At 36.6% G+C, this 15,000-nt stretch overlaps 1 protein-coding gene across 1 annotated transcript in view; it reads right to left on the reverse strand.

Moving 5' to 3' along the window:
• LOC115211830 (RAS guanyl-releasing protein 1) overlaps nucleotides 1-15,000 on the reverse strand; it is a 55,467-nt gene that overhangs the window by 1,994 nt on the left and 38,473 nt on the right. Inside the window, exon 11 of the mRNA XM_029780540.2 lies at nucleotides 8,892-8,917. Coding sequence (XP_029636400.2) covers nucleotides 8,892-8,917 — 26 coding nt within the window. The remainder of the gene's footprint in view (nucleotides 1-8,891; nucleotides 8,918-15,000) is intronic.

The following is a 15,000-nucleotide window of genomic DNA, read 5'->3' on the forward strand; positions in this document are numbered from 1 at the left end:
GTCTAAAGTTGATGTAATTCGTCCATCACAAGCATCTCAGCAAAATAACACAATAAGCCTCTTTAATACATTTACCCTTTCAATTAATTAAAACAACGACAAAACTAACATTTTTAAATGAAATAAAAAATATTATTCTGTTGTGTCTGGGGAGAGTCATTTTCTTTTTGTGCCTTACAATGTAACACACTGACCGGTAAAATTATAGAAAATACCTAAAAGAAAAATGAAATTCGTTCAAGGGAGATAACTACAGATAACTAGCAAGCAATTATCAAAGTTATTCCCCTTGTCAATGTAAGATTTTTTTTTAATTCGGAAAAATACAATTTATTTTAATTGGTATTTTATTTCATAATTTGATTATTCGCGTGTTTATTAATTTATTTCATTACTTACGTGTTTATACATTTACTTATTTGTTATATTACATATTTAATACATTTTCACTGAGGTACTAAGAAATTCAACGTCCTTTTTTTGCTTACGAAATTAATTAATTTCTAATACAGACCGTTAATTATATTCTCCACACTAATTGTAACATTTCTGTTGTGAGATGTTAAAGAATTTCTTTCGTTATAATATTTAAAACTATAACTATATTTTCGGGTTAAATTATTTTGCAATAATATTTCTGGGAGGAAACGTTGTAGAATCTAACGTTTCCAGACTTGAAGAATAAAGGGGAAAACGAGTAAAAGTTGTGCTGTTGTTTGAGCTGTGGATGAATAAATATTTGTTCCCCACAGCCTTAGCAGCAACAACAACAGTAGCAACACGATTTCCCCCCCCCCCATTTATCTATTTATCTCCCTCTCTTTCACTCTTTCTCTTTCTATCTCTTTCTTTCTCTATTTTCCTTTCTTTTTCTATTTCCATTTCTTTCTTTCTCCTTCTATCTTTGTCTTTCTATCTCTCTCTATCTCCCCCTCTCTCTCTCTCTCTCTTAACTCCTCTTTCTTTCTCTTTCTATCTAACTATCTCCCCCTCTCTTTCTAACCTTCCACTCTCTTAACCCCTCTTTCTCTCTCTTTCTATTTATCTCCCTTTCTCTTTCAACCCCTCCCCCCCTCTCCCTCTCTCTCTCTCTCTGAGACAAAGAGCAAAGATCCACAATCATTATATTCTTCACTCCAGAAAGCAACTGAAGTTATCGAATTAAATCAATGAATTTTTCAAAAAGAAATAATTCTTGCTAATGCTGACTAAACTGCAATAATAATGATGATAATAATAATAATAATGGTTTCAAATTTTGGCACAAGGCCAGCAACCAGTACTCATTTTATTGACCCTGAAAGGACTAAAGACAATGTCAACTTCAACAGAATTTGAACCAAGAACATAAAGAGTTGGAAGAAATGCCGCTAAGCATTTTGTCCAATGCAGTAACGACTCTTACAGCTCACCACTTTTGGAAATATAATAATAACTATGAGCTTATGGTAGTGAGCCGACAGAAACGTTAGCACATTCGGCGAAATGCTTAGCAGTAATTTGTCTGTCTTTACGTTCTAAGTTCAAATTCTGCCACGGTCGACTTTGCCTTTCATCCTTTCGGTGGCGATAAATTAAGTACCAGTTGCGTACTGGGGTTAATCTAATTGAATGGCCTCTCCCCGAAAATTTCAGGCCTTATGCTTAGAGTACAAAAGATTCTTTTAAAGGCGGCAAGCTGGCAGAATCGTTAGCACGCCAGGCAAAATTCTTAGCGGTATTTCGTCTGCCACTACATTCTGAGTTCAAATTCCATCGAGGTTGACTTTGCTTTTCATCCTTTTGGAGTCAATAAATTAAGTACCAGTTACGCACTGGGGTCGATGTAATCGACTTAATCCGTTTGTCTGTCCTTGTTTGTCCCCTCTATATGTAGCTCCTTGTGGGTAGTAAAGAAATAGGTATTTCGTCTGTCTACATTCTGAGTTCAAATTCTGCCGAGGTTGACTTTGCCTTTCATCCTTTCAGTGGTGATAAATTAAGTACCAGTTGTGTACTGGAGTCAATCTAATCGACTGGCCACCTCCCCAAAGATTTCGGGCCTTGTGCCTAGAGCAGAAAATAATATTTTAAAGGCAGCGAGCTGGCAGAAATGTTAGCATGCCAAGCAAAATGCTTAGCGGTATTTTGTCTGAGTTCAAATTCCGCCGAGGTCGACTTTGCCCTTCATCCTTTCAGGGTTGATTAAATAAGTACCAGTTACGCACTAGGGTCGATATAATTGACTTAATCCGTTTGTCTGTCCTTGTTTGTCCCCTCTGTGTAGCCCCTTGTGGGTAATAAAGAAATAGGTATTTCGTCTGTCTATACATTCTAAGTTCAAATTCCACCGAGGTCGACTTTGCCTTTCATCCTTTCGGTGGCAATAAATTAAGTACCAGTTGTGTACTGGGGTTGATCTAATTGACTGGCCTCCTCCCCCAAAATTTCAGGCCTTGTGCCTAGAGTAGAAAAGAATAATAACTATGAGCTTATTGCATATGGAGCTCAGATGCATTATAATTCTTCATAAAAGGGTAAAAGAGAAAACTGAAGACAGAAATTGATAACAAAGTCAGTCAAATAACGAAAGACAGCAATGAAAGACTGAAGAAGATGCAAAGAACACAGGATGAAAAACAAAAAGGACAGGAAAACGAACATCAAAAGTGTCATAAAGATGCAAAGACATCAGTAGTGTTGGCATTCTCAGATTCTGGATTCCTCCATGTGCCCATGAGGGATTAACTACAAGACAGAAACTCCATGCAGAAAGCATTCAACAATATGCAGCACTCACATGCTTTCACCTGTAAGGTGTACATACTTAGGACAGTACAAAATATGTTACAATTATACAGTACAGTAAACCCTCGACTATCGCAGGTGTTACATTCCAAAACCCTCTGCAACAGGTGAAAATCCGTGAAGTAGAAACAGTACTCATCATCATCATCATCATCATCATCGTTTAATGTCCACTTTCCATGTTAGCATGGGTTGAACGATTGCCTGAGGGCACCAGCCTTCAACCATGATCCAGCAGTGTTTCTACAGCTGGATGCACTTCCTAACGTCAACCACTCCAAGAGTGTAGTGGGTGCTTTTAAGTGCCACCGGCATGGGGGCCAGTCAGGCGGTACTGGCAACGACCTCCTCGAATCTTTTTACACATGCCATCGGCACAGGTGCCAGTAAGGCGACGCTGGTAACGATCATGCTGGAATAGTGTCTTTTACGTGCCACCGGCACAGAGGCCAGATGGCCGCTCTGGCAAAGATCACGCTCGGTTGGTGCTCTTAATACCCTACTAGCACAGGGCTCGAGTGACAGGTACTGTATATTTTTTTTTAATTATTTTTATAATTTGTATATATTTATTTTATTATAAATGCAAAACAATAGCACAGAGGAATCGAGGTAAGCTTAGATAATAAACCGTGATAGGTGAACCGCGATATAGCGAGGGATTACTGTACTCACATGCTGACAGTAGTCACTTGTACACACTCATGACACCTGTTTATAACGAAGTTAACTAATTTATTTGACAGTGAATGAAAAATAACTTTACCAGGCCGGATTAAGACCCATAGAGGCCCTAAGCACATTTTCTTTGTCCCCCTGTAATCTTGTCCTGTTCATAGGTGGTGGTACCACGGCTGGTGCATCTTTGCCAGGTGGAGCAGTTTTGTGCTTTCCAGGTTTCAGAGTTGATCTCAAAGCTCTTCCATAAGGCTTTGAGTGTAATCCTTGAAGTGCTTCTTATCTCCACCTTGCGTACACTTGCTTGCCTTCTCCCAGTTCACTGTAAAACAATCTCTTGGGGGGAGTTGCGTGTCAGGCGTTCGAACAAGGTCACCGGCCCACCTGACTTGCACTCTCTTCAGCAGTGTGTAAATGCTTGGCATGGCATGTGAGTCCAAGTGATGACTTCCATGTGTGAAACCTTGTGTGTATGATACCCCCCCACACACACAGTTATATGGTTTACAGCAGACATGGTGTTAGAAACCCACAGGAAATGTAACAACTTTTTTCCATCACCTTCCTCTCTATTATGAAATACAGTAGTACCTAAGTTTTCAAACAACTCTGATCACAAATAAATCACGCTTCATATATATATATATATTGATATAGATATGGATACATATATATAAAGCAGGATTTATTTGCAATCAGAGACATCCATAAACTGAGATTGTCTGTATTAAAATAATATGAGAAAGACAAGAGATAAAGTATGATTTATTTGTGATCAGAGTTGTTTGAAAACCAAGGTACTACTGTGTGTATATATATATATATATATATATATATATATATATATATATATATATATATATATATATATATATATATATATATATGTATATATAGTAATGGTAAGACAACAAAAGAATGCTTAAGACCTCAATGTTGCCAGTACCGCCTGACTGGCCCTCATGCCAGTGGCGCATAAAAGCATCTACTACACTCTCGGAGTGGTTGGTATTAGGAAGGACATCCAGCTGTAGAAACTCTGCCACATCAAGATTGAAGCCTGGTGCAGCCTTCTGGTTCACCAGACCTCAGTCAAATCATCCAACCCATATGCTACCATGGAAAGCAGACGTTAAACAATGATGATGATGATAATGATGATGATATATATATATATATATATATATATATATATAATACAAATCAAAATATTTTCATACAGTCTTATAATGATGAGGAACTTCATTGATAATTTTACCTTATTTGCCTCCAGTCTACCTCAGCTCACATCATGTGACTAGTTTGTATGAATGAAAGGGGAAACAACCCACAGCAATAACTTACAAAGAAAATCTGTATCAAAGCAGAGCAGTGTAGAGTAAATGAAACATTAATTTGTTTCACTGAAGCTAAGACGATATGGAAATGATTAGATGGAGCAGATATCATGGAACAGCAGCTAATATGAGAGAAATGAGTTAATAAATGTCTTGTTCGACTAAAGGAAAAATCTAAGCTTTCATAGAAAAACGCCTAAGAATATTTTATGGAGCAGCTTGGGATGAAGTTAATAGTGTCATGAAAGCAATATGATATCATGTGATATTATTAATGTGATATTAGAGTATTTGAGATAGAATGATGAGCAGAGAATTTTCAGTTTGTTATTTGTTAATATTAGTGAAGTGCTTTAGAAGTGAAAGCAATGTAGGAAGCTGAAGCAAATATTTCTTGTTTCTTTTTAAATAAAATAATGAATATGTAAGGCGCAGGAGTGGCTGTGTGGTAAGTAGCTTGCTAACCAACCACATGGTTCCGGGTTCAGTCCCACTGAGTGGCATCTTGGGCAAGTGCCTTCTGCTATAGCCCCGGGCCGACCAATACCTTGTGAGTGGATTTGGTAGACGGAAACTGAAAGAAGCCTGTCGTATATATGTATATATATATATATAAGTGTGTGTGTATATGTTTGTGTGTCTGTGTTTGTCCCCCTAGTATTGCTTGACAACCGATGCTGGTGTGTTGACGTCGCTGTCACTTAGCGGTTCGGCAAAAGAGACCGATAGAATAAGTACTAAGCTTACAAAGAATAAGTCCCGGGGTCGATTTGCTCGACTAAAGGCGGTGCTCCAGCATGGCCGCAGTCAAATGACTGAAACAAGTAAAAGAGTAAAACAGAGTAAGAGTAATATCGTCTGAAGGAAATTCGGTTCCTTAGTCCTATTTCTTGCAAACTAAACTTGCTACTTCGTTTTTGGATTTGGTTTGCAAGATTCTTTATGTGAGTTCGCGTGTTGAAGCATATTCTGTTGTGTCTGGGGAGAGTCATTTTCTTTTTGTGCCTTATTATGTAACACATTTTAGGACAATAAAAATAAGAAAAAAAGTGGAAATTTTACCGGTGAGTGTGTAATATAATAAGGCACAAAAAGAAAATGACTCTCCACAGACACAACAGAATATGCTACTGTCACTCAGGGAATTTTCATGAATTTCAAAGGTGCAGATAAATGCTATGCCAAAGTTCAAGAAAAAGCAGGTCAATCTTCTGAAAGATTACAAAGAAAATGCTGCTAACATACAAGTATTTTGGATTCATGAAGCAAAAAGCTTACATTTCTCTTATGTTATTCTAATATAGGGTAGTATTCCCACACAGTTACTTCAATATAGTTATTATCTCCAGTCACACATCTTCTGAAGTGTTTCAAACTATCAAATGGTGAATTTGTATTATCTGAATAGTTGAAGCACCAAGTCAGTCCAGTATTATCTGCACAGCTCGAAGTAAGTTGAATAAAAGCAAATAAGTAACAAAGATGTCCATGTATTAGAATGCCCAAGAAGTAATGGTTAACTTTCTAACCATCTAATTTGCTTGTTATATATACATTGTTATCACAAAAAGTTGTGACTGCATAGAAAGGAATATATACATCAAGGATATGCATATGGAATATATTTATTGTTTGTGCACAAGAAACCAATGGAGTACATCACTGTTTTCATGCAGTGGGTTTTAAAAGAAAATATCTAACATTAGTCTCCGATTTACTGAAATATATCCCCCAATACAGCACACTGGGTTTTGAGAAAACAATTCATACATTACAGAAGCTTGACTAAATATTGTGCACAGAAATTATTATCCATCTTAATCTATATATATAAACCTGAAGTTGTCTGTGTATGGCAGGTTTGGTAGCCTTCAACTAACACTATCTCCTCCAAGACCCTGTGGCACAAGTTTTACCAAAATTGAGAGTATGATAGAAAAAGGCTTGCTCTTCCTTCCGTAGAAGAAAAAATTCAAATCGGACCATGTTAACACCAAAAATTATTTACATCAAAAAGGTACTTTTTTTCTATGAAAATCCCTATTTTTTATGATTTTTTGACTGCTGTGTTGCCATTTTTCGGTGTATTTCAACCAGAAAAATGTTCACTCAAAGAGAATAACAAGCTACATAATGCAAAATTTTTACTTTTCAAAAATTCCAATTCTAAAGGGTTGAAACAAACCCAAGCAACGCTGGACAATACTGCTAGTTTTAGATATTAATATAAGTTAGCGGCTGTTAAAATATTACATAGTTATAAAGAGTTTAAGACAACAGTTTAGGTACACTCAACAAGGATTAGGTCAACTACCTAGGAACAAGTTCAGGGTCACTCCATTTAGTAAACTTCTACAGGGTTCTCATCTGCAATTTCTCTTACAATTGGGTCAAACCAAAAGTGCGATAGAAGACATTGGTCCACAATGCCACAGAGTCTGTTTCCACACAATTCTACATAATTGCGAAGTGAACTTCTTAATCATATGGTTATTATATCATCTCTGCTCAGTAATCATGAAAGGGATAGAATGAGAGAGGGACTAACATTCTATGTTTATCGATAACTACATATCTTGTCCACTCAGCAAATATGAAAATGACAAAACATTGTATATACATATATATACATGTGAGGTTCGACAGACCAAAATCATATAATATGGGAATTTCAGCATCCAAGGCATCCATGCTAAGTTGGATATGAATAAGAATTACCTTTTGGTATTAATATGGCTTCCATGCCTAATAATTAATTTTTTAATAAGCCTGTTGGATATTTGTGATATCAGCATCTGAAAAATCAGCTGAAATTCTATATATCATAGCAATGAGATCTGACTGGCATGCGATGGTTAGTGCTTCCCACTGAGGAGGTCATGTCATGTGGGAATTACAGCACCCATGATGGACAAATTTCATCTGCTGTGATTTATGTGTATGCTTTTATGCACCAAGCTCCGATATGAGAGGATCTCTCGGGGCCAATGATACAGTATTTCGCGTTCTAACATGGCATCCATGTAAAGTTGGATATAATGATTATTCTTTGGCATGCTTTGACTGCTTCCTTCATTAATAATGTGTGAGTGTGTGCGTGTGTGTGTGTGCGCACATGCATGTACACAACAGAAGTAGACATCTGCTCAGTTCAATTGAAACAAGCAGGAAAGAAGAACGAGTGTCATGACAAAAGCTATATATCAGTTGAGTGAGAGCAAGAGTAATATATATACATATATATATGATTGAGTCTCCTGTCGTTAGACGACGTATGTGGGTTTGACAATTTCTTACCAAACAACCACACGGATGATCTGTTTATAGCGATCAAATGTTTGTGTAGACATAAGCTCACTCCCGCCATGAAATCGACATTACCTGTACAGGTGCAACTGGGTGCCACATGTCAGATGTCGAAATGATCGCAGAGCAATGTAAAATGAGGTGCTTTGCTCAAGAACACAACACAACGCCCAGTCCGGGAATCAAACCCACAATCTTGCAATCGTGAGTGCAACACCCTAACCACTAAGCCATGTACCTGTATATATATATATATATATATATATATCCATGATCACCGTGACCGACTAAGCTATCAGATGTTGTTACACATAGCTGGTCACAATGCGCTTCACATTGTTTTAGTCTTCAAATGACGCCCGCTCCTGGCTAAGCGAGCAGGCCAACGGAAGAAAGAGTGAGAGAAAGTTGAGGCAAAAGAGTACATCAGGGATCGCCACCACCCCCTGCCGAAGATTCGTGGAGCTTTAGGTGTTTTCGCTCAATAAACATTCACAATATCTGGTCTGGGAATCGAAACTGCGATCCTATGACTGCGAGTCCGCTGCCCTAACCACTGGGCCATTGCGCCTCCACACACATATATATGTATATATATAAATGCATTCACAAAGATGAAGAAGGTAAGAGATAGAGGATGAGAGAGACAAAAATGCAAGATGGAACACTACTACAGGACAGACTGACCATGCATGTCCAAGCGATAGTGATTAGCAGCTGCTGGGTTTCAGTGAATACGAAGCCTGACAACAAGCAATGAACAAAGATCAAAGGGTCACTTACTGGATTTCTTCCGTAATACACTGCTCCTTCATAAAGAAACAAAAGGAAATGAGGCATGAGATGAGATGTAGAATGCACTTCAGGGTTGAGTAAAGAGGATCTCACAGATGGAAAAGGTTTTAACATGTTTGCAATAAACTGTGGGAGACTGAGAGACAATGAAGGTCACTGTTTGAAACTGGGCATTTAGCATTTAGGCCTTAAGCGTTTAAACTGGCCATGTATGACCTAGATATTTTACCTGTTTTACATTCATACCAGCCAGATCCAATCTTTCGCACCTACCCTACAATGTCATTCTAAAATGAAATAATCACTTCACTGATATCATGAGGTTATGAGATAATGCATGATTAATTCAAGGGAGTGTGAATGAATAAGGGTTGCATTTGACAGAATAAGGATGAAAGCTAAAGGGTTAAGCACTTGATAAAACATTTGAGAAATGAGAAGATATCTACAATGAACTTAATGGTTGATTAAAAGATCTCATAATTGGAAAAGTTTTTACACCTTTGCAACAAGGTGTGGAAAAATGAGAAAAAACAAAGGGAGACAACTGAACATCTGAATCCCCTATTTTAGGAAAAACATACATGTACAAGTTTGTGTTTTGATGAAAGTAAATTAAAACTATATATTCGTTTTGGGATTTGGTTTGCAAGATTCTTTATATGAGTTCGTGTGTTGAAGCATATTCTGTTGTGTCTGGAGAGAGACATTTTCTTTTTGTGCCTTATAATATAACACACTCACTGGTAAAATTTCCACTTTTTTCTCATTTTTATTTTCCTAAAATTTTCATTGCATCTTGCAACCTTTTCAATAGTTTTGACTCTCTCCAGACACAACAAATTAAAACTAGTTTTCTTTTTTTGGCTTTTTAGTTTTTCAACAACATACAACAAATATGAAAGAATATGAGAATTTTGATAATTTAGGTAATGCTAGATTAAATTTATTGTTTGGGGAAATGGTTTTAGTGATATGTCTATAAAAAGGAGCGGAATGAAGAAAGAAAAAACAAAGAGAGGATTCTATTTTGTAGTATTAAAAAAATGTTATCTCACCATGAACAGAAATGAGTTTTTTTGTAGTTGAAATACTCAAAAATAAAAGACTCTGAAAACCACATTTTGGTAAAAAATATATTAAAATTAGAAATTCAAATTATGATGAAAGTAAACAAAGTTTGCTTTTTAGAAGTGTTGAGATGTATTGAAAGATACAGAAATGCAGAATAATGCTAACAGAATAGCAGGAACACGATAACATATCCATATTTTTGCAGAAAAATTTGCCAGCAGCAAGAATAGGAATATTTTATCCTGTTCCTGGTATTCTGTTAGCATTATTCTGCATTTGAGAATTAATTATTTCTGTATTAAAATTAGAATTTTAAGAATTTTCTAGAGTGTGTAGACTTTAATAATTGCTTTCTTTAAGTAAAAGCAACATAATTTCAACTAATTAATATATAGTATAAAGAAAACATGGCTTTGAACAAAGTGGTTATTCTTCCCATATATCCTAACCTCATCCAAAGTCATCTCCCAAGCAAGACCTCAATCAATGCTACAACCAAACCATTATTGATAAAACAATAGAATTAAATATGTATATTATTTTTCTTTATTAATACCTAATAGGTTACAGCTTTATAAATCTGTTTTAACTCTTAAGGTCTTCTCTGAACTAGTTTTCAGAAGATTGTATATGTATGTGTGTAGACGCATACATGCATATTGCTATATATATAATCTGTGTGTGTGTGTGTACATATGTATATATATTTTGTAAAATTCATGCATAGATCATTGCCAGTGCCACCTGAGTGGCTCCCCATGCCAGTAGCACATAAAAAGCACCATCTGAACGTGGTCAATACCAGCCCCGCCTGCCCCGACTGGTTCCTGTGCTGGTGGCATGTGAAAAGCACCATCCAAATGTGGCCAATGCCAGTGCCGCCTGACTGGCGCCCATGCCGGTGGCACGTAAAAAGCACCCACTAAACTCTCAGAGTGGTTGGCGTTAGGAAGGGCATGCAGGTGTAGAAACATTGCCAGATCAGATTGGAGCCTGGTGCAGCCTCCTGGCTTGCCAGTCCCCAGCCAAACTGTCCAACCCATGCCAGCATGGAAAATGGATGTTAAACAATGATGATGATGATATATATATATATATATATACACACACACACATACATATATTATATTATATATATATATATATAATATATATATATATATATATATATATAAATTAAGGATATAATCATTAAAATGATTATATCAGTGGCTAGTGTATAAAAAATGACTGTATCTGTTGTAAAATTAATTTTTTAAGCATATAATTATAAATATAATTATAATTAAAGGCTTTGGGATGCCAGCACCTATACGCTAACATTAGATGTCAAATACCTACATAGGCGTAGGAGTGGCTCTGTGGTAAGTAGCTTGCTTACCAACCACATGATTCTGGGGTCAGTCCCACTGCGTGGCACCTTGGGCAAGTGTCTTCTACTATAGCCTCAGGCTGACCAAAGCTGAAAGAAGCCCATCGTATATATATATATATATATGTATGTATGTGCATGTGTATGTTTGTGTGTCTGAGTTTGTCCCTCCAACATCGCTTGACAATCGATGCTGGTATGTTTGCGTCCCCATAACTTAGCGGTTCGGCAAAAGAGACTGATAGAATAAGTACTAGGCTTACAAAGAATAAGTCCTGGGGTCGATTTCTTTGACTAAAGGTGGTGCTCCAGCATGGCCGTAGTCAAATGACTGAAACAAGTAAAAGAGTAAAAGAGTAATCTACTCCAAATCAGTGTGTACAAGTCAGTGCACACGTCTAGAAGAGAAAATTTGCCCTTGGTTGTAGCTATGATCCTGGATCTGCAGGATTTCTCCATTGGTTTTAATTAACTGGGATTCTTCTATTGGAACAACTCATATCATTCTTCTGGTTTTCCATACCTGTTTGTTTTTTTTTCTACAATCAATTCTACACAAACCATAACTATTTTTTGTAATGTTGGTAAATAAATTACTTTATTACAAATAGAATCTATGCTAGTCCTTCACTGGTGAGTTTTTCCCAAAAATTTGAATAGATTTGCCAAAACTGTTAATATTGTTTCCATAAAAGGCAGCAAGATGGCAGAATGGTTAGCAGCACTACTTCCGGTTTTACATTTTGAGTTCAAATTCAGCTGAGGTCAACTCAGCTTTTCATCCTTTCAAGATTAACAATATAAATACCATTTGAGCACCGGGGTCAATTACCCCCTCTCCCAAAATTTCAAGCCTTGAGTCTATAGTAGAAAGAAAAAACTATTTTCATAAAGTGATTTTAATCATGGAACAAGCTTTTATGCTGATGATGCAAATGTGGGTTTTGGGCGTATTTTCACATGGTGATGGTGGTGGAAGATGGTATTGATGGTGCATGTTATGGTGTTGGTTGTAGTGCCAAAAATTCTGTTAACTTTTTTCTTTTAAATAAGTTTCACCCTTTCCTTACTGTATTTATTTTGAGATGCTCTGTGTTTCTTAGTTATCATTAAGCTAGTGTTAGGAACATAAATTGTGGCTAAGGTTTGGTGGAAGATTTTAATTCAGAACTTATGAAAACAAGACATTTGTATTACAGAGCCAGAGGTGGTTTTAGTCGGGTTGGTATCAAAAGGGTTAAATTAATCATTTGTTAACCCTTTTGTTACCATATTTCTGTTGAGATGCTCTGGGTTTCTTTTAATTAATTTTAAATATAACAAAGAATTTAGTAAAATAACTTAGTTATCATTCAGCTAATTTTAGGAACATAAACTGTGACTAAGGTTTGGTGGAAGATTTTAATTCAGAACTTATGAAAACAAGACATTTGTATTACAGAGCCAGAGGTGGTTTTAGTCGGGTTGGTATCAAAAGGGTTAAATTAATCATTTGTTAACCCTTTTGTTACCATATTTCTGTTGAGATGCTCTGGGTTTCTTTTAATTAATTTTAAATATAACAAAGAATTTAGTAAAATAACTTAGTTATCATTCAGCTAATTTTAGGAACATAAACTGTGACTAAGGTTTGGTGGAAGATTTTAATTCATAACTTATGAAAACAAGACATTTGTATTACAGACCCAGAGGTGGTTTCTGTTGGGTTGGTAATGAAAGGGATAAAGTTATGCATATTTTTTCACAAAATATGGTGTGTATAGAACTGAAGATCATAGTATGTACTTATTTAAATTAGATTAATTTTTTAAATTAATTTATTTAGTTTGTACATTAAACGTGAAACTAGTTTAGTATTAACCACGCTGACCTTAAGATAGACTTCATTTATCATTCAGCTGGTGTTAGGAACATAAATTGTGATTAAGGTTGGGTGGAAGATTTTAATTCAGAACTTATGAAAACAAGACATTTGTACTGCAGAGCCAGAGCTGGTTTCAGCCAGGTTGGTAACAAAAGGGTTAAGAATTGTTTCTCTATTATGTATCCTAACCCTTTTGTTACCATATTTCTGTTGAGATGCTCTGTATTTCTTTCAATTAATTTTAAATATAATAAAGAATTTAGTAAAATAACTTAGTTATCATTAAACTAGTGTTAGGAACATAAATTGTGACTAAGGTTTGGTGGAAGAATTTCATTCAGAACTTACGAAAACAAGACATTTGTATTACAGAGCCAGAGGAGGTTTAAGACGGGTTGGTATCAAAAGGGTTAAAATGTCAATTGTAGATTTAAAGAATGAGAGAAACAGGCTCAGGAAATAATTTGTCTGTTGACTATCTTCCTGCATGTAATATTATAACAGAGCAGTCGTCCATGTTCTTGCAAAAAATGATGTAAACAGCATCACCGTTTCACACATAAACAACAACTTGTTATTACTGTTGTTGTTGTTGTTGTTGGTGGTGGTGGTGGTGGTGATGGTGGTGGTGGTGGTGGTGCCATTGCTCCTCATCATGGAGTTACTTCCTTGGCCATCTTCATGGGTCTCAGAGATTGATGCTTTCACATTAACGATACAGCTTTATGATGGTCATCCACAACACTCTTGGACGGGTTGGCGTTAGGAAGGGCATCCAGCTGTAGAAACATTGCCAGATAAGACCGGAGCCTGGTGCAGCCATCTGGTTCGCTAGCCCTCAGTCAAACCGTCCAACCCATGCTAGCATGGAAAACGGACGTTAAACGATGATAATGACGATAATGATATACCAAACGGGATTCTCTCAGTTTTCGCCAACCAAATCCACTCACAAGGCATTGCTCAGCCCGAGACTATAGTAGAAAAATTTTGCCCAAAGTGCCACGCAGTGGGACTGAACCCGGAACCAGATGGTTTAGAAGCAAGCTTCATACCTTACAGCCACGCCTGCATTCTGTTTTTTATTTTTAACTGTGTGTGACATTGAAAGAGAAATGAGAAAATTCAAGGGAAATAACTCTTCTTGGTCTAAATTCACTTAGATTCTCTGTGGAGTTGCTTTGGTGAGTTTTTGTTTTAATAAAAATAGCTAGAACGAAATATTTAAACGTGAAGTGCTTAATGTTTGGGGTGGAGATATTATTAATTAATTAAAATAATGACTATTACGAGACAAGTCCTATTTCCTTCACTTTAGAATTTGTGAGAGAAGGTGTGTGTGTGTGTGTGTGTGTGTGTGTGTGTGTGTGTGGTGTGTGGGTGTGTGTGTGTGTGTTGTGTGTGTATGTTGTGTGGTGTTGTGTGTGTGCGTATTGTGTGTTGTGTGTTGTGTGTGTGTGTGTGTGTGTGTGTGTGTGGTGTTGCATGTGTGTGTGTGTGCGTGTGTTGTGTGTACATTCGTACGTGTGTGTGTGTCTGACTATTTTTACATTAGATTTTCCCTGCATGCGTGAGTTTAAACTCTTTCCTTCACCACAAACTATACATTGATCTCTAACATGGCAGAAGACCAAGGAATTATAAGGGAAACGCACAGGCGATTGAAGGACCCCCTACCCCCAGTTCTTAACTGTGTACTTTGGTAAGACCAGCAGAAAGGAATGAAAAGCAAAGCTGATCTTTACAATATTTGGTATTAGAATATAGAAGGAGAAATGTAACTAACA

This window comes from Octopus sinensis, linkage group LG5, assembly GCF_006345805.1.
Source record: "Octopus sinensis linkage group LG5, ASM634580v1, whole genome shotgun sequence".
Lineage (NCBI taxonomy): Eukaryota > Metazoa > Mollusca > Cephalopoda > Octopoda > Octopodidae > Octopus > Octopus sinensis.